This window comes from Macaca mulatta, chromosome 2 (assembly GCF_049350105.2).
Source record: "Macaca mulatta isolate MMU2019108-1 chromosome 2, T2T-MMU8v2.0, whole genome shotgun sequence".
NCBI classification, from domain to species: Eukaryota; Metazoa; Chordata; class Mammalia; order Primates; family Cercopithecidae; genus Macaca; species Macaca mulatta.
The window spans coordinates 105,220,915-105,240,277 of record NC_133407.1 but is presented as its reverse complement, the minus strand read 5'-3'; the positions used below and the strand labels follow the sequence as shown (position 1 = coordinate 105,240,277).

The following is a 19,363-nucleotide window of genomic DNA, read 5'->3' as shown; positions in this document are numbered from 1 at the left end:
AGCTTTCCTGCCAGTCTTTGATGGCTATATGGATGAGGGAGGCATAAAGTTAAGAGATTCTGTAACTTTGCTAAATGTCATGTGTAGTTTAATTATCTTCTCCAACCTCTTCTTCTAACACAAAACTATAGAGAACTCCAAAGTAAGTTTGATTGTGTTGGTTTTCTCCAATAATAGCAGAAACACAATGGAGTGTTCTGGGCCACAAGATTCCAAGGAGCTTTTGCAGAATGCTCAGAGTAGACAAGCAAAAGGGCACAAGAGCGGTCAACCACTAGGTCACTCTTTCAGACTAGGTAAGCTTTTATTTGAGCACATTCATGCTACTTATAATGTTTGAGAGAGTTCCTAATTTCAATGTTATGTCCCTTTAAATCTTTGTGTATGTTATGCCTTGCATATGATATTTTTGTTCTTTTCTGTGTAACATATTACTTTCCTGCTACAGAAAATCCAACTGAGTTTCGGCCTAAGAGTACTCTTGAGGGTCAGTTGAATGAATCCATGTTTCTTCTCAGGTAGGTAAAATGAAAAAAGAGGGATCAATGTGAGACAAAAGTTAAATTTTCTTAAAGCGTCTGCTATCTTGGTGCAAACCATGTTACACAGAGATAAAGAACAGGGATTTTAGTGCCAAATTCCAGTTTCACTCTCCAATTTCAAAGTTGCAGTTAGGTGGTGGCCAGTGAAATGTAGATTTTGCTATATATAGGATTTTTGAAAATTTTTAACCAAACCAACTTATTTTTTACCAAAGCAACTCATTATTTCCATTTGTAAGAATTAATGCCTCTTCATTTTGTTCTTTAACTTAAAATAGAATTGAACTTAAAATTTCAGAAGTCCAGGTTGTTTGGTTTGTTTTGTTTTTGAGACAAGATCTCCCTCTGTTGCCGAGGCTGGAGTGCAGTGGCGTGATCTTGGTTTATTGTAACCTCTGCCTCCTGGATTCAAGTGATCTTGCCACTTCAGCCTCCCGAGTAGCTGTGACTACAGGTGTGTGCCACCAAGCCTGGCTAATTTTTTTGTAGAGACGGTGTTTTGCCATGTTGCTCAGGCTGATCTCGAACTCCTGGGCTTGAGCCGTCTGCCTGCCAGTGCACCCAGTTTTTGTTGTTGTTGTTGTTGTTAATGCTTTGAAGGCAAAATCTTTTCTATTTGGGTAAATACTTACAGAAAAGAAGAGGTTCTGTTTTTCTTTAAATCCTTTTTTTATTCTTTATTTTTATTTTATTTTATTTTTTTGAGATGGAGTCTTGTTCTATTGTCCAGGCTAGAGTACAGTGGCGTGATCTTGGCTCACTACAGCCTCCACCTCCCAGGTTCAGGTGATTCTCCTGTCTCAGTCTCCCAAGTAGCTGGGACTACAGGGGCCCACCACCTCGCCTGGCTAATTTTTGTATTTTTAGTAGAGACGGGATTTCGCCATGTTGGCCAGCCTGGTCTCGAACTCCTGATCTCAGATGATCCACCCACCTAGGCCTCCTAGAGTGCTGCTATTACAGGCATGGGCCATTGTGCCCAGCCTTTCTTTTACTTTTCTATATGTGAGGCTTAAATAATGTTTGTAATCACTGAAATAATTAAAGTCAGAGTGATATCTTAAAGTGATTAGGACCAATGCATTAAAAAATTTAGTAGTATGGGCCGGGCTCGGTGGCTGATGCCTGTAATCCCAGCACTTTGGGAGGCCGAGGCGGGCAGATTACCTGAGGTCAGGAGATCGAGACAAGCCTGGCCAACATGGTGAAACCCTGTCTCTACTAAAGAAAAAAAAAATTAGCCGGGCGTGCTGGTGGGTGTCTGTAATTCCAGCTACTTGGGAGGCTGAGGCAAGAGAATCACTTGAACCCAGGAGGTGGAGGTTGCAATGAGCTGAGATTGCACCATTGCACTCCAGCCTGGGCAACAAGAGTGCAACGCCGTCTCAAAAAAAAAAAAAAAAAAAAAAAGAAAAAAAAATTAGTATTATGTAAATATTAAAAGTATTTAAAATATTTTGTAATGTAGAGAAATAGTTTTGTTTCATGAAATAGGGGTTACAATTATACATTAAAATTCCTGATATGTTTTACCCATATTTAAATGTAATGTATGTTTATGTATATACATTTTACACATTTTATTATTTATTTATTTATTTATTTATTTATTTATTTATTTTGAGACAGACTCTTGCTCTGTTGCCCAGGCTAGAGTGCAGTGGCGTGATCTCGGCTCACTGCAGCTTCTGCCTCCCTGGTTCAAGCGATTCTCATGCCTCAGCCTCCCAAGTGGCTGGGATTACAGGCATGCACCACCATGCTTGGCTAATTTTTTTTGTGTTTTTAGTAGAGACGGGGTTTCCCCAAGTTGCCCAGCTGGTCTCGAACTCCTGAGCTCAGGTGATCTGCCCGCCTTGGCCTCTCAAAGTGCTGAGATTATAGGTGTGAGCCACAGCACCTGGCCCATTTTATACACTTTAAATTTAACTTTTTAGAACCTCCTACAATTTCTGGTATTCGTATTTTATGTACTATGTAAGTATATGTTTAATGAAGGGATCAACAGATAAGTGAATGAGAGTTGAGGATCCTGATACTTGGGAATTTGAAGATGATAATTTTTTTTTTTTTTCCCTTGAGATGGAGTCTTGCTCTGTTGTCCAGGCTGGAGTGCAGTGGTTCGGTCTTGGCTCACTGCAACCTTCACCTCCCCTGTTTAAGCTATTCTCCTGCCCCAGCCTCCCAAGTAGTTGGGACTACAGGCATACACCACCATGCTGGGCTTTTTTTTTTTTTTTCCCCGAGATGGAGTGTCACTTTGTCACCCAGGCTGGAGTGCAGTGGCTTGAACTTGGCTCACTGCAATCTCTGCCTCCTGAGTTAAAGTGATCCTCCTGTCTCAGCCTCCCTAGTAGCTGGGATTACAGGTGCCTGCTACTATGCCTGGCTAATTTTTGTATTTTTAGTAGAAACAGGGTTTTGCCATATTGGCCAGACTGGTCTCAAACTCCTGACCTCAAGTGATCTGAGTGCCTCAGCCTCCCAAAGTGCTGGGATTACGGGAGTGAGCCACCGCACTTGACCCTGAAGGAAATAATTAAAAAATATTAATGATCTGATGGGAAAGATTTCTTAAAATGTGAGAAGCTCAGGCCGGGTGCGGTGGCTCATGCCTGTAATCCCTGCATTTTGGGAGGCTGAGGCAGGTGGATCGTGAGGTAAGGAGTTCTAGACCAGCCTGGCCAAGATGGTGAAACCCTGTCTCTACTAAAAATACAAAGATTAGCCAGGTGCAGTGGCGGGCGCCTGTAATCCCAGCTACTTGGGAGGCTAAGGCACGAGAATCGCTTGTACCCGGGAGGTGGAGGTCGCGGTGAGCCGAGATTGTGCCACTGCACTCCAGCCTGGGCAACAGAGCAAGACTCCATCTCAAAAAAAAAAAAAAAAAGTGAAAAGCTCAAAACCGTGGATCCAGGAAAAGTACAGTGGCCCATACGGTATGGCAGGCATTTATACGTGTAGGAGGAATCATTACAAATAGATAAGGATTGTAACTTCCTTGTTACTTATTTTAAATAGATGCCAGGGTAATTTCCTTTTCAAGTATTTTCTGATATACAGCTACAAATATTTTTCATTCTTTGTAGAATATCTGATCTATTTTATTTATGTTAATCCTGCCTATACCGGAAGACATTTATAAAAATTAATGCTTGAAGGTTTCTAGTTAAAAAAGAAGATACTGTGTATGGCATGGAAAGTATAAATAAAAGAAATAATACATTAGCCAGGAAATTAATAGCAGTTATAAAAATTATATAAACACAAATTAGATCTAGACTTTTTTAGTGAGAGCATATGGAATCATCATTACTCTACCATTTTTCATGAGACATGTTTTCTTCCAGAAAACAGTAAACAGAATAAACTTTCTGGAATCTGAATAATGTTAACTGGTATGTATTTTTTCAGTTCTCGTCCTACTCCCAGAACTAGCACTGCAGTGGAAGTAAGTCCTGGTGAGGATATGACTCATTGTTCACCACAGAAGACTTCTCTGACCAAGGTGAGCAGACTTGGGAAATTTTCTTTCTACATAAGATGTAGAAGCTCAAAAGAATAATTGTAAGTTGGTAAATGAATTATGTTTATAAATACAAAATTTACAATAAGGTCATCTTTCCTGATCATTATGGATTTTTCTTGTAGGTACTCTGAGAGAGGTATCCCAGTTAGTTGCTTCATAGTTCTTTTTGGTAGGACTTTCCTTGAGATACAGTTGACATACCATACAATTCACCTATTTAAGGTGAACAATTCAGGCTGGGTGTGAATTGTAAATCTTGCACTTTGGGAGGCTGAGGCAGGAGGATCACTTGAGGCCAGGAGTTCGAGACCAGCCTGGCCAACATAGCGAGACCCTGTCCTCACAAAAAATAAAAAACATGAGCTGGGTTTGGTGGTGCACACCTGTAGCCCTAGCCACATGGGAAGCTGAAGTGGGAGGGTTTCTTGAGCCCTGGAGTTTGATGCTGCAGTGAGCTATGACGGCACCACTGTACTCCACCCTGGGTGACAGAGTGAGACCCACCTCTTTAAAAGAAGAAAAAAAAGGTACAATTCAGGGACCTGTAACATTTTCAGAGGTGTGCAACCATCACCACAGTTTTAGAATTCTTCCATCACCCAACAAAGAAACTACCGTTAGCAGTCACTGCCCCCTGCCACCGCATGTTTCTCCAGTTCTTTTCCATGCTTGTACTAGGCAACCCCTAGTATACGTTTTGTCTTTATTATTTTACTTGTTCTGTGCATTTTCTATAAATGGAATCAACAATATGTGGTCTTTTGTTACTAGTTTTTTCCACTTAGCATATGTCTTCTTTGTTTTTTTTTTTTTTTTTTTTTTTGAGATGGAGTCTCGCTCTGTCGCCAGAGTCTCGCTCTGTCGCCAGGCTGGAGTGCAGTGGCACAACCTCGGCTCACTGCAACCTGTGCCTACCGGATTCAAGCAATTCTCCTGCCTTAGCCTACCCAGTAGCTGGGACTACAGGTGTGTGTCACCATGTCCAGTTAATTTTTGTATTTTTAGTAGAGACGGAGTTTCACCATGTTGATCAGGATGGTCTCGATCTCTTGACCTCATGATCTGCCCGCCTCGGCCTTCCCTAGTGCTGGGATTACAGGCGTGAGACACCGTGCCCGGCCTGTTTAACATATATGTTCAAGGTTCATCCAAGTTGTAGCATGCATCAGTACTAGAGTCCTTTTTATTGTCAAATAATTTGTTGTGTATACAACATCTTTTTTTTTTTCCAGTCATCAGTTGGTGAATATTTGGGAGTAGAATTGCTGTGTCATGTGTTAACTCCTTGTTTAACTTTTTGTTTTTGAGATAATGTTTCCCTCTGTCACCCAGGCTGGAGTACAGTGGTACAATCATAGCTCACTGCAGTCTGGACCTCCTTGGCTCCAGTGGTTGTCCTGCCTCAGTCTGCCAAGTACCTGGAACTACAGGCATATGCCACCACACCTGGCTAAGTTTACAAAAAATTGCTTGTAAAGACAGGGTCCCTCTATTTTGCCTAAGCTCAAACTTCTGAGCTCAAGCGATGCTCCTGTCTCAGCCTCCCAAAGTGCTGGTGTTATAGAGTGAGCCACTGCACCTGGCCTTTTTGAACAATTGTCAAACTGTTTTTCAAAGCATCTGCACCATTTTACATTCTAACCAGCAGTGTATGAGGTTATCAATTTTTACACATTCTCACTAACATTTGGTATTGTCTTAAAAAATGTGGTAAAAAATGCATTACATAAAATGTACTATTTTAAATCATTTCTAAGTATATAGTTCAAGTGGCATTAAGTACATTCATATTGGCCGGGCGCGGTGGCTCACGCCTGTAATCCCAGCACTTTGGGAGGCCAAGGCGGGCGGATCACAAGGTCAGGAGATCGAGACCACGGTGAAACCCCGTCTCTACTAAAAATACAAAAAATTAGCCGGGCGCAGTTGTGGGCGCCTGTAGTCCCAGCTACTTGGGAGGCTGAGGCAGGAGAATGGCGTGAACCCGGGAGGCGGATCTTGCAGTGAGCCGAGATCGCGCCACTGCATTCCAGCCTGGGCTGGGCGACAGAGCGAGACTCCGTCTCAAAAAAAAAAAGTACATTCATATTGTTGCACAACTATTTCTACCATCTATCTCCAGAAAATTTTAATCATCCCAAATTGAAACTCTGTACCCATTAAATGATAACTGCCCATTTCCCATTACCGTTAGCCCCTGGTAACCACTATTATACCTTCTGCCTCTACGAATGTGCCTATTCTAGGTCCATTGCATAAGTCAGGGGTCTTCAACCCCCTGGCCATGGACTGCTGCTAGTCTGTGGCCTCTTAGGAACCAAGCCACAGAGCAGGAAGTGAGTGGCGGGCAAGTGAGTGACACATCATCTGTATTTACAGCTGCTCTCAATCTACACCTGTATTATTGTCTGAGCTCTGCCCCCGGTCAGATGAGCGGTTGCATTAGATTCTCATAGGAGCATGAATCCTGCTGTGAACTGTGCACGCGAGGGATCTAGGTTGCATGCTCCTTATGAGAATCTAATGCCTGATGATCTGTCACTGTCTCCCATCACCCACAGATGGGACTGTCTAGTTGTGGGAAAACAAGCTCAGGGCTCCCACTGATTCTATATTATAGTGAGTTGTATAATTATTTCATTATATATTACAATGTAATAATGATAGAAATAAAGTGCACAATAAATGTAATTCACTTGAATCATCTCAAAATCATCTCCCCAACCTTGTCTGTGGAAAAATTGTCTTCTGCAAAACTGGTTCCTGATGCCAAAAAATTTGGGGACCGCTGGCATAAGTGGTCTCATATAGGCTGGGCTCAGTGACTCAAGCCTGTAATCCCAGCACTTTGGGAGGCTGAGGCAGGTGGATCACAAAGTCAAGAGATCAAGGCCATCCTGCCCAACATGGTGAAACTGTGTCTCTGCTAAAAATACAAAAATTAGCTGGACATGGTGGCGTGTGCCTGTAGTCCCAGCTACTCAGGAGCCTGAGGCAGGAGAATTGCTTGAACCAGGAGGCGGAGGTTACAGTGATCTGAGATTGTGCCACTGCACTCCAGCCTGGTGACAGCAAGACTCAGTCTCAAAAAAAAAAAAAAAAAAAAAAAAGTAGTCTCATATAGTATTTGTACTTTTGTGCCTGGCTTATTTCACTCAGCATAATGTCATCCATGTTGTAGCATGTGCCAGAATTTCATTTTTTAAAGGCTGAATAATATTCCCTTGTGTGTATTTAATATGCTTTGTTATCTTTTCATCTATTGATGATTTCTTGGGTTGCATCCACCTATTGGCTATTGTGAATGGTGCTGCATTGCCTGTCTTTCTTGTGATAGCCATTCTATTTCACATCTAGCAGGTGTGAAATTCCATTGATTGATTGATTGATTGAGACAGGGTCTCACTCTGTCGCCCAGTCTGGAGTGCAGTGGCATGATCTTGGCTCACTGCAACCTCTGTCTCCCAGGCTCAAGCGATTCTTCTGCCTCAGCCTCCCAAGTAGCTGGAATTACGGGTACACGCCACTACCACCTGGCTAATTTTTTTTTTTTTTTTTTTTGAGATGGAGTCTTGCTCTATCGCCCAGGCTAGAGTGCAGTGGTACAATCTTGGCTAACTGCAAGCTCCGCCTCCCGGGTTCATGCCATTCTCCTGCCTCAGCCTCCCGAGTAGCTGGGACTACAGGCGCCCGCCACCATGCATGGCTAATTTTTTGTATTTTTAGTAGAGATGGGGTTTCACCATGTTAGCCAGGATGGTCTCGATCTCCTGACCTTGTGATCTGCCTGCCTCAAACTCCCAAAGTGCTATGATTACGGGCGTGAGCTACTGGGCCCGACCCACCTGGCTAATTTTTGTATTTTGTAGAGACGAGGTTTCACCATGTTGGCCAGACTAGTCTCGAACTCCTGACCTCAAATGATCCACCTGTCTTCGCCTCCCAAAGTGTTTGGATTACAGGCGTGAGTCACCGCGCCGGCTAATAGGTGTGAATTTCTATGTCTTAGTGGTTTTTATTTGCATTTACCTGATGGCTAATGATGTTGCGTATCTTTTTATGTGTTTATTGGCTATTTGTCTATTTTCTTTGGAGAAACATTTATTCAAAAATTTAACCTATTTTTAATTGGGTTATTTATCTCTTTATTATTTAGTTGTTAAGAATTTTTTACATATTCTAGATAGGAGTTATAACAATTTTCTCCCTTTTTCTGGATTGTCTTTTTTCTTTCTTGATGGTATCCTTTGAAGCACAAAAGTTTTAAATTTTGATATAGTCCTATTTATCTTTTTTCGTTTGTGTTTTTTGGCTGCTTGTGCTTTTGGTGTAATATCTTTCACCATTGCTACTCCAAGGTCACAAAGGTTTCTGCCTGTTTTCTCTTAAGAGTTTTATAGTTTTATTAGTATCTCTTAGATTTAGCTATTTTATCCGTTTGAGTTAATTTTTGCATGTGGCATGAAGTAGGGGGGTATACTTCATTGTTTTTCGTCTAAACATCCAGCTGTCTCAGCACTATCTGTTGAAAAGCTTTTTCTTTCCCCATTGAATTGTCTTGGAACTCTTACTGAAGATCGATTGATTGTATAGGTAAAGGTTTATTTCTGGATTCTATTCTGTTATCTATTCATCTGTTCTTATACTAGTGGCACACTCTTGATTACTGTAGCTGTTTAGTAAGCTTTGAAATCAGAAAGTATGAATCCTCCAAAAAAATTTTTAAGGTGGTTTTGGCTGTTCTGGGTCACTTGCATTTCCATATGAATTTTAAGATCAGCTTGTCAGTTTCTGCAAAGGAGCCTGCTGGGATTTTAATCACAGTTGCATTGAATGTGTAGATTAATTTAGGAAGTACTGCCATTTTAACAATGTTAAGTTTTCCTCCACGAACACAGGATGTATTTGTACTTATTTAGGCCTTCTTTAATTTCTTTCAATCATAGTTGTGTTGAATGCGGAACTACTTTGAATTAATTCTAAGTTATTTTTATGCTATTTATTGCTTGACAAATATAATTGCTTTTAGTTTTTACTGTGGTTTTGATGTAATGTGAAGTGTATTTGGACCATGTGAAGCTTATTTCTGCTTTGAAATTTAGTATAAATGGATTATAATAAAATCTCACTGTGCTAATTTTTTGGTTATGTGAAATAGAAAATCAATGTAAATTAAAAAATTCATTCTGAAATGTGATAGATGTTGAAGCTCTTCTGGCAGATGGTTATAAAGAAGAGTATATAGTCATTGTGTTGAGGAAATATAATCAATAATGTGAATACCTAAGGTAGTTTATTTTACATATGTATCTCTATATTTATTTATTTATTTATTTATTTATTTATTTTTGAGACAGGGCCTCACTCCTATCACCCAGACTGGAGTGGAGTGGCATGATTGTGGCTCATTGCAGCCTCAACTTCTCAGGCTTAGGTGATTCTCTTGTCTCAGCCTCCTGAGTAGCTGCAACTACAAGTGTGCGCCGCCATGCCTGGCTAATTTTTTGTAATTTTGGTAGAGGTTCTCCCATGTTGCCCGGGCTGGTCTCAAACTCCTGGACTCAAGTGATCTGCCGGCCTCGGCCTCTCAAAGAGCTGGGATTACAGTTGTGAGCCACTGTGCTTGGCCTTATGTTTTATAATTTTTAAGTGATACTTTTTATTCAATTACAAAACATATATAATTGTAGAAAACTTGTAAAATGTAAAAAAGGACAAATAAAATAGAAAAATTATTTACTATATAATTCCTGAGTAAACACTGATTACATTTTTGTTTTTTTTGAGTGCCTGTTGCCCAGGCTGGAGTGCAGTGGCGTGATCGTAGGATTGTAGTTCACTGTAACCTCATACATCTCATACATTTTGATACTACTACTTCTGGTTTTATACATATGTGTTCATTTTGAAACAAGGGAGTATAATTTTATAACAATTATTTTCATTTAATGATTATGATCTGATTGCAATTATTGATCATTTAGTTTATTCCTGAGCATTTTATTTTATATATTTTTGCTATTGTGAGTGGGATATTTGTTATAACTTGGCATTTGTGCATACATTCAATTTACCTATAGGAAATTAATTTTTGCATACAAGTTTTTAATTGGTCCACCTTACTAATCTTACGTTCTTTTTTTTTTTTTCTCCTTTGAGGACAGAGTCTTGCTCTGTTGCCCAGGCTGGAGTGCAGTGGCATGATCTTGGCTCATTGCAGCCTCTGCCTCCCAGGTTCAAGTGATTGTCCTGCCTCAGCCTCCTGAGTAGCTGGGACCACAGGCACCTGCCACCAAACCCAGCTAATTTTTGTATTTTTAGGAGAGATGAGGTTTCACCATTTTGGCCAGACTGGTCTCGAATTCCTGGCCACGGGTGATCCACCCACCTCGACCTCCTAAAGTGTTGGGATTACAGGCGTGAGCCACCACGCCTGGCCTAATTCTTACATTATTTCTAATAGTTTTCCCATTGATTAATTTTGGCTTTTTGGATGTTCAGTTATGTCATCTATATGTAAAGATAATTTGGCCACCTCTTTCAAATATTGATGTCTTGCTTTACGGACTAATATAATTTACTAGTGGTTCCTCCTCAGTGTTAAATCAGCAGGGATATCCAGCCCTTTGCTCTATCATTGACTTCTTTCCTTTCCTTTTGCCACCTTCCTCGCTCAAGACACCATCTTTTCCATCCAGGCTTTGCAGTAACCTGCTAACTGGTCCCCTCAGTTCTCCATTGCTCCCCTCTATCCGTTCTCCACTGAAGCAAGTATGATGTATATATTTAAATGTCTTGATAAACTATCACTGTCTTCTCTCAAGCAGTGCCAGGCATTGTTTTAAATGCTTTATGTTTATTCTTCACAAACCTGAAAGCTTGTTCGTTTTAATCTTTGTTATAGATGAAGAAAACAAAGCTTTTTTCTTTAACTTCCCAAAGAGCACATAATTAACAAGCGGCAATGAAAGTTTACCCCTGTCTTTTTGCCTTGGAAGTCCATCTTTCTTTTGGCAATGTGAGTTTATCCCTGTCTTTTTGCCATGAAAGTCCATCTTTCTTTCTTTTTTTTTTTTTCTTTAATTGAAAGTCTGTGTTTTTAAACTTAGATTTTCTTGTTTTAAACAAACTTCCTCTTCATTCTTTGTGGGTTTTTTTTTTTTTTTTTAAAGTAGTCTCGCTCTGTCACCTAGGCTGGAGTGTGGTGGTGCGATCTCGGCTCACTGCAACCTCTGCCTCCCAGGTTCAAGCGATTCTCCTGCCTCAGCCCCCTGAGTAGCTGGGAGTACAGGTGCATGCTACCACTCCTGGCTAATCTTTGTATTTTTAGTAGAGATGGTGTTTCCCATGTTGGTCAGGCTGGTCTCAAACTCCTGACCTCATGATCTGCCCACCTCGGCCTCCCAAAGTGCTGGGATTACAGGGGTGAGACACCACGCCTGGCCTCTTTGTGTGTTTTCTTATGTCTTTCGTCTGAGTTGAAAGGGGCAGCTTGGGTTTCCAGGAACTTTCTTAGCTAACTCCTCTGTTCCTTTATCCACGCCCCTTCCTCATTCAGTTTTGGATACTTTATTTTCCTTATTCCTTACTTCACTGATTTACTTTTCTATTTTATTTAGTTTGCTAGTCATTGTTTCTTTTAAGGTTCTTAAGCATAAATTCTCTCTCTCTCTCTCTCTCCCTCTCTTTTTTTTTTCCTGATGGGAAATACTGAGGTGTAACACTAGGAATACAAATTATGTTTAAATAGAGCACAAAGAACCATCTCAGAGGAATAACTGATGGTGAATGTCTGCTGATTCATTTCATTATGTATCAACTCTAACTAGGCTTAATAAATAATTGAGGTTTAACACTTAGGTAACAGGTCTGTAGTTAAGTTTGAAAATTGTTTTATGTTACAGCTTCAACTTAACATTGAATATTCTGTAAAGCAGAAGTAAATTGATTAGCATTCTGTGAATGAAAAATAAAGCTGTGGGTCAGGCACATGGCTCACGCCTGTAATTCCAGCACTTTGGGAAGCCAAGGTGGGCAGATCTCCTGAGAACTCCTGAGATCAGGAGTTCGAGACCAGCCTGACCAACATGGTGAAACCCCGACTCTACTAAAAATATAAAAATTAGCTGGGCGTGGTGGCATGCACCAGTAATTTCACTACTTGGGAGGCTGAAGCAGGAGAATCGCTTGAACCCAGGAGGCAGAGGTTGCAGTGAGCCGAGATTGTGCCACTGCACTCCAGCCTGTATGACAGAGTGAGACTCTATCTCAAAAAAAAAAAAAAAAAAAAAAAGCCATGGTGTTAAGGGAAAAACCAATTTGCCTCATCACAGTTTAGAACATTGAATTGTAAAGATCTTTTTTCTAGTCCTAGCCAGCCTTAGTGGTAACATGAGCAATTCAGTTACTTTCTCAGAGTTTTATATTTTTATCTGTAAAATGGGAATGATGGTGCCTACAGTTTAGGATTTTTGTGAAAATCAAATAAGACTACAAGTGTCTTGAATAGCAGTTGAAGTCCATTGATATAGGTGATATTTTACAGTGTTGTCTTCCTCGGCATCTTATTAGTTCTGTGTTTTAAAGATCTATATTAGTCACAGAAACAAAGTCTAATTTTTGTTCTCATTTCAGATTGCAACTGGACACCTGAGTCAGCAGGACCTGGAATCCCAGATGAGAGAGCTTATCTACACAGACTCAGATCTTGTTGTCACCCCCATTATCGACAATCCAAAGGTGTGGAAAGATACTCTAACAACTGAGTTGTAGACTTTACTGAGTTCTGAAATCTGCATGAGATTTTCATTCAGAATATTATTTGCTGTCTAATCTTTCCTGTTTCTCTTGTCTGCTTCTGTTTCATTTGTGCTGCATGTCTGCATTTCCCGCTCCTGCTCTGTCTGCAACCCTTTCCTCTGCCTTCACTTCCACTTCACTGGAGTTCTAAGTTTTCTCCCCTCTGTTTTGAATCAGTCAGCTCTGCCTCTCACCACTGCTTTCTTCCACATGCCATGGAGGGGTTGCCAGCCTCTTGACCTCAGACCTTAGCTCTCGGTCCCTTTGTTTCTCCATACGCACTAATGTGAATCACTCTAAATATTCTAGTCTCTGATGTATTTTGAAGGCAGAAGCAGTCAGAGGGCACTGCTCACCAGGCTGGGCTGGGCAGGCATATCACACAGAAGCCCTACCCTCTCACAGGTTGTTAAGACTGCAGGGGAGACGGTGGGGAGACATTATGGGAGCTTGAGAAATCATAGTTCACAATGTACTTCTAAACCAGTGTGAGTTTTTTTGCTTCTTGTCTTTTGGAATATAATACTTTATTGCTAGGGGATAATGAGTATCTACTTTAAAAAACAAATTCATTTCTAAGTCCCTCTGTTTTGTCTTGACTTCCAGCTCCCCAGCATACTCACATTCCACTACTTATTCTCTATTTTAATTTTCCTGCTTCTTTTTCTTTTTAAATGTCTTTTTATGTATTAATTCATGACTGTTTTTTCTTATCTCATTGGGAACATTACTGTGGTTTAGACCATAAGGGTTCTTGGATTCATTTTTATTTTCTAGATAGACAGCATTTCATATAGATTATTTAGCTATTTTTCATAATGGAGCTAATTCTTTTTGTGAGTTCGTATGTCTGGCAGAGTAACTTTATTATGCTAAGTTTGGTGTGCATTGGGGCATTTTCAAATTGGACTTTCTAGAACAATTTGTGTTATCTTTATCAGGGGTGTCCAATCTTTTGGCTTCCCTGGACCACACATGATACACTAATGATAACTGATGAACTAAAAAACAAAAAAAATTGCAAAAAAACTTACAATGTTTTAAGAAAGTTTATGAATTTGTGTTGGGCCGTATTCAAAGCTGTCTTGGGCTGCATACAGCCCATGGGCTGCGGGTTGGACAAGCTTGCTTTAGACAATATTCTGTGTTTTTTTTCCCTCTTATAACCATATCTGATAGTTTCTGGGAAGCCTTAATCAATATAAATTTTTGTGTTTAACTTTTAATTTTAAACTACTTTTAGTCTTAGAGAAAAAGTTCAAAAATAATTGAGAGTTCCTATATACCTTTTGCCCAGCTGCTCTTAATGTTCACATCTCATAGGTCTTTAGTATAGGTTGCAAAACCTGGGAATTAACATTAGTATATCGTTAGTCAGGCGGGATAATCCTTATCTGTTCCTCCTTGTGGAGGGCAGTAGAATGTGGTAATTGGAGTTGCATAATACTTGATTAATATCTCTGTGTAATGAGGGCTTGCAATACCCTGATTGCTCCTTTCTAATTCTTCCTGAAAAAGAAAAGGAAAAAAAAAAAAACCAAACATGAGTATAGTGCTGTTAACTAAACTACCAAACTTATTTGAATTTTACCAGTTGCCTCTAATGTTCTTTTTTTTTTTTTTTTTGTTCCAGGATCCCACCTTACAGTTAGTTGTTATGCCTCCTTAGTCTTGTATAGTCTGTCCTAGTCTTTCATGGCCTTGTCAGAATTTCTCAGACCTTTCTTGTCTTTTGTGACCTTGACACTTTGTCTTTTTTTTTTTTTTTGAGATGGAGTCTCACTGTGTCACCAAGGCTGGAGTGCAGTGGCGTGGCGTGATCTCGGCTCACTGCAACCTCTGCCACCCGGGTTCAAGCTATTTTCCTGCCTCAGCCTCCTGAGTTGCTGGGATTATAGGCACCTGCCACCATGCCTGGCTAATTTTTGTAGTTTTAGTAGAGATGAAGTTTCACCATGTTGGCCAGGCTGGTCTTGAACTCCTGACCTCATGATCCACCTGCATAGGACTCCCAAAGTGTTGGGATTACAGGCGTGAGCCACCGTGCCTGGCCTTTGTATTTTTTTGTAATACATGTTATGAAACGTATGACTCAAGTCCTTGACACTTTGAAGAGTAACTGGTTGGGTGTTTTGTAGAACGTCCCTTAATTTAGGTTTGTCTGAGGGTTTCTCATGATTAGAACGAGATTATGAAATTGGATTATGAGATTAGAATGAGAATATGCATTTTAGTAAGATTACTACAGTAAATACAGTAATGCTGATTACTTAATTAGTAAAGGGTCTAAAAATATTGCAGATAGAAGTGTTGCAGAAGTTAGGTACGGAAATGATGGTTGAATTTTTGATTAAAATTCTCAAGATGAAGTATCTGGCTGTCCTAAACTCATGGATCCAACTACATGATTTCTTCCCATTTCTCAAATAAGTTGTACACTTTCCAATTCATGCTATTATGGCTTCCTGGAATGCTGTCTTCTCTGATATAACCATAAAGTTCTAACCATCCTTCAAGACCTCAACTCACCTTCTACCTCTTCTGTAAACCTGGTCCTAACTATATCAACTAAAGTGCTTGCTGTATTCTCTAAACTGCTGTTTACAAAAAAATTCTTTCTGACCAGTGTTTTGTCTGTAGTTATGTCCTGCATGTTTTGAATTGTGAAATATTTCGTTGTTTATCAAGTGTTTGTCTCATCTTCCCAACTAGGATGTCAGCTCTCTGAAAATAGGATTGTGTCTTTTATATCTTTGTATCCCCATTAGCACTTGGCATAGAGCCTTACCTTGGCAGGAACCCAATAGATATTTGTTGAATGACTGAATTTCTAATTAGAGGTAAGTTAGCTAAAAAGTAAGCCAAGATGGGGTGAATGTTTTCTGTGAAGCTTTATTTTATTACAGATATCAATTGAAATGATTTAAAAAAAATAACTTATTATCTGTATTTGTATGTTTTTAATCTGAAAAGTCATTGTTTTTATTCTTTTTGGTAACAAATTTTACACATTCTTTTTTGTCCTCATTGATTTATTATCTGACACAAGGGACATATAAGGAGATAGATATCCATCTTAAAAATTGTCTCAAAAGCTTTTTTTTTTTTTTTTTAACCACAGATAATGAAACAGCCACCAGTTAAATTTGATACAAAAATATTGCATCTACCAGCATATTCAGGTAGGATCATAAAGGACTTATCAAACATGTACACTATTTGTATACAGATACAAATATGAAATTTATTTGCAAATAGAATATTTGTATGTGAATAACTAAATTTATTTTGTCTTGACAATTGCCTATATTCTTGGGGCAGTGTTATACGAATTGTAAACAATCTTTAATTCATTTGTGCCATCTGTTGACATTTCTTAGCTGAGTCTGGGCTGCCCTGTTCTCTTCTGGGTAGGGAGGTTCCTGTAGATCTGGACTGGTTTTCCTGTAGAGTGGGTAGGAGGTCTTCTCTTCCCTTTACTTCTTAGAGCTGGTTGAATTTCCACCATTTATGGCTGGTGTAGGTGTACAGGTTTGGGGACAACAATGAAGGATTGGGATTCTATTGGAGGGACCAGGACATTTGAGAATGGGACTAGGTGGTTCATGACTGTGGAGGTGGTATGGGAGTGGAGATACTTAAGGGATAATTATCACATTTCTGTTGAGCTAACGAAAGTCTTACTTAGGGTGACCATCAGAAATTTTTACATACTTTAAACTGGTTTTTTTGTTTAACAAATTATATTTTAAGCTGTTAAACTTGATTTTGGGAAAATTATTCATTGTGGCTAGAGTAGAATCTATGATTTGAAGTAAATTTAAAATATATTTAGGTTTAAATAAACCAGCTAAGGGTTTATATCGATCAACTTAATTACTGATAAAAACAAAAAAGAAACTGTGCAGAAGGATGTTTTTGAAGCTAAGTATTATTAATAGTGCTTTCAGAGCCAAGTAGGACTATTTACACAAACCTAGAGAATTATTACATGGAAATACTATTTCCCTTTTCTTCTTTGAGTTATTTAGGAAATTATATTTATAATTTATTTTGTCTAAAGATAGAGATCAGCCAAAAATATGTTAATTTTAGGGGGTATCACATTTCCTAGATTTTGCCATTTTTTTGTATAGGGATTTGGAGGTAGGGATTTCAGGTGATTTTTAGCTATCATGTTATTCTCATTATTTTTTTACAATAATTTTATTGGAACTTTTTAAGAACCGTAGGATTTGTGCTTTTCTCAATATTTGAGAGTTGATTTATTTATACGAAGGCTCTTTTGTCTTTTACTCCAGTTGTGTTGAAGTTTGCATTTTGTTGTGGTGTAGGTTGTGGGACAGTTCTGCTTAGGACATCTGCTTTTTTTGAAAGTATAGCTTTCCATTGAAGTGGTTAAAAAGTTTCCATGGATAGATACAGAGATTAGGAATATGGAAGGACAAATAAAAGTAGTGTCATCTTTGGAGTATTTTTGGTTTTGACAGTGTAATGTTTGTCCTCATCTTAGCTGTCGTAATTCTGTGTTTATTTCTCATGTAATGTTTCCAGCAGTTCTTTTTCTCATCATACATACTTTTATTATTTTCTTTCCATGGCAGTGGATAAGTTATTATTTCTGAAAGACCAAGATTGGAATGACTTTTTGCAACAAGTGTGCTCGCAGATTGACTCCACTGAGAAGAGCATGGGGGCCTCCCGAGCCAAACTGAATCTCCTTTGCTATTTGTGCGTGGTGGCTGGTCAGCAGGAGGTGGCCACCAGGCTCCTCCATTCCCCCCTGGTAGGCCTTTGTGACATGCCTTATGCGTTTTAATTTGTGTTTCTATAGAGACTCAAACAAGTGCTGAAATATCAGTTTGATTTAACTACCATGAAAAAACTGATTTATCACGATTTTAGGTTTATGAAAATTATCCTCTGTTTAATCCTTAGATCCTAAAGTAGATGAGAGTAGATGGTGATTTTGAACTGTGTTTGTTTGTAATACTCAGGTTTCCATTTTATGTTAACTTGTAAGATTTTAAAAAAATACCTGAAATCAGGCTGGGCGTGGTGGCTCATACCTGTAATTCCAGCACTTTGGGAGGCCAAGGTGGGTGTATCACCTGAGGTCAGGAGTTTGAAACCAGCCTGGTCAACCTGGCAAAACCCTGTCTCTACTAAAAGTACAAAATTAGCTGGGTGTGGTGGTGCACCCCTGTAATCCCAGCTACTTGGGAGGCTGAGGCAGGAGAATCACTTGAACCTGGGAGGCAGAGGTTGCAGTGAGCTGAGATCGCACCACTGAACTCCAGCCTGGGCAAAAAGAGTGAAACTCCATCTCAAAAAAAAAAAAAAAAAAAAAAAAAGTGATGTCATAAGACCTTTTACCTTCTCATTAGTGACTGGAATGAACTCCCCACGTGGAATGGGTTGGGGGTGTTGGTTCCTTTACTGGGTCCTCTGGTAAACTGCAAGGTTTCTGATGTAACATTGAAGGAAGACATCAATCCTCTAAGACATTTTTTTTCCTCTTCCCCTGGGAATATTACTTTTTGGACTATCTTGGTCTATTGGTAAGCTCAAGGGAATTTGTCAGAGTTTTTTTGGTTTTTGTTTCTTTTGGCTCATGTTTGAGCATCGATTGGCAGAGTTTTTGAAGTCATCCTCAGAAAGGAATTACAGTGGTTCGGAGATGTTTTCCATAGTGGTCCCTCATTTGGGAATTGGCTTGAAAAAATTTAAGTTCATTTGTTTCCAGGATAGTATTAAGGTTACTCTTTTTGATAGTTGGTGTGTGTCTGTCAGGTAAGGGCAGTAATTTAGCGAATATAAAGTGGTAGGAGAAACTAAAAGTACTGTTCTTAGTTTTTATTTTAATCTTATATACTAGTGCCTTTGTAATTTAGTAAATATCATTTTTGGTGTACAATGTAAACTTCCTTTTTATAAAGTCCTGGGCTGTTAACTTTGCTGTCATTTTCTGTGTTTTGTGACTTTACATTTTAATTTTTTCTTTTTTTTACATTTAAATTTTTTATTCTAGTTCCAATTGCTAATCCAGCATTTGCGGATAGCTCCAAACTGGGATATGTAAGTAACATTTATATTTTAAAAATTATTTTTCATGACTTTATTAAGTAGTTACAGCGTACATATTTATCAAAAACAGAGTCCTAAGTAATTATTAAATTGTTCTGATGTAATGATGACTCTACTCATAGGCAATTTTTATGGGCATTCCAATTATAAATTTTAGAATAATAAAAATGGCCCTTCTCCTAATATTATAAATACAATTCTGGGATTATCTAAGGTACTCCTGGAAACTTTATTAACTGTTATTGTTTTTTTATTTTCGTAGAAACAAGGTCTCTCACTATGTTGCCCAGGCTGGTTTTGAACTCCTGGACTCAAGTGATTCTCCCATCTCTGACTCCCAAAGTGTTAGGATTACAGATGTGAGCCACTGTGCCTGGCTCACTGTTACTGTTTCGAGTATTGGTTA

General features: G+C 39.2%; 1 protein-coding gene and 1 non-coding gene across 11 annotated transcripts in view; both read left to right on the top strand.

Annotated features, from left to right (window-relative positions):
* The window catches only part of ULK4 (unc-51 like kinase 4), a 706,344-nt gene that overhangs the window by 54,852 nt on the left and 632,129 nt on the right, over positions 1-19,363 (top strand). For 8 of the 10 annotated variants that reach the window (XR_013413811.1, XR_001443048.3, XM_077992223.1 and 5 more), the window contains 7 exons: positions 178-296; positions 449-518; positions 3,957-4,050; positions 12,706-12,810; positions 15,992-16,052; positions 17,475-17,656; positions 18,902-18,948. Coding sequence is in view for 8 of the 10 variants with exons in the window: in XM_077992223.1 (XP_077848349.1) it covers positions 178-296; positions 449-518; positions 3,957-4,050; positions 12,706-12,810; positions 15,992-16,052; positions 17,475-17,656; positions 18,902-18,948 (678 nt within the window). In the remaining 2 variants the exon portion in view is untranslated. The remainder of the gene's footprint in view (positions 1-177; positions 297-448; positions 519-3,956; positions 4,051-12,705; positions 12,811-15,991; positions 16,053-17,474; positions 17,657-18,901; positions 18,949-19,363) is intronic. The other 2 variants (XM_077992220.1, XM_077992218.1) reach the window with 1 other exon arrangement.
* LOC114676576 (U8 small nucleolar RNA) lies at positions 14,242-14,374 on the top strand. Its single transcript, XR_003727627.1, has one exon. It is a non-coding gene; the product is annotated as a U8 small nucleolar RNA (small nucleolar RNA).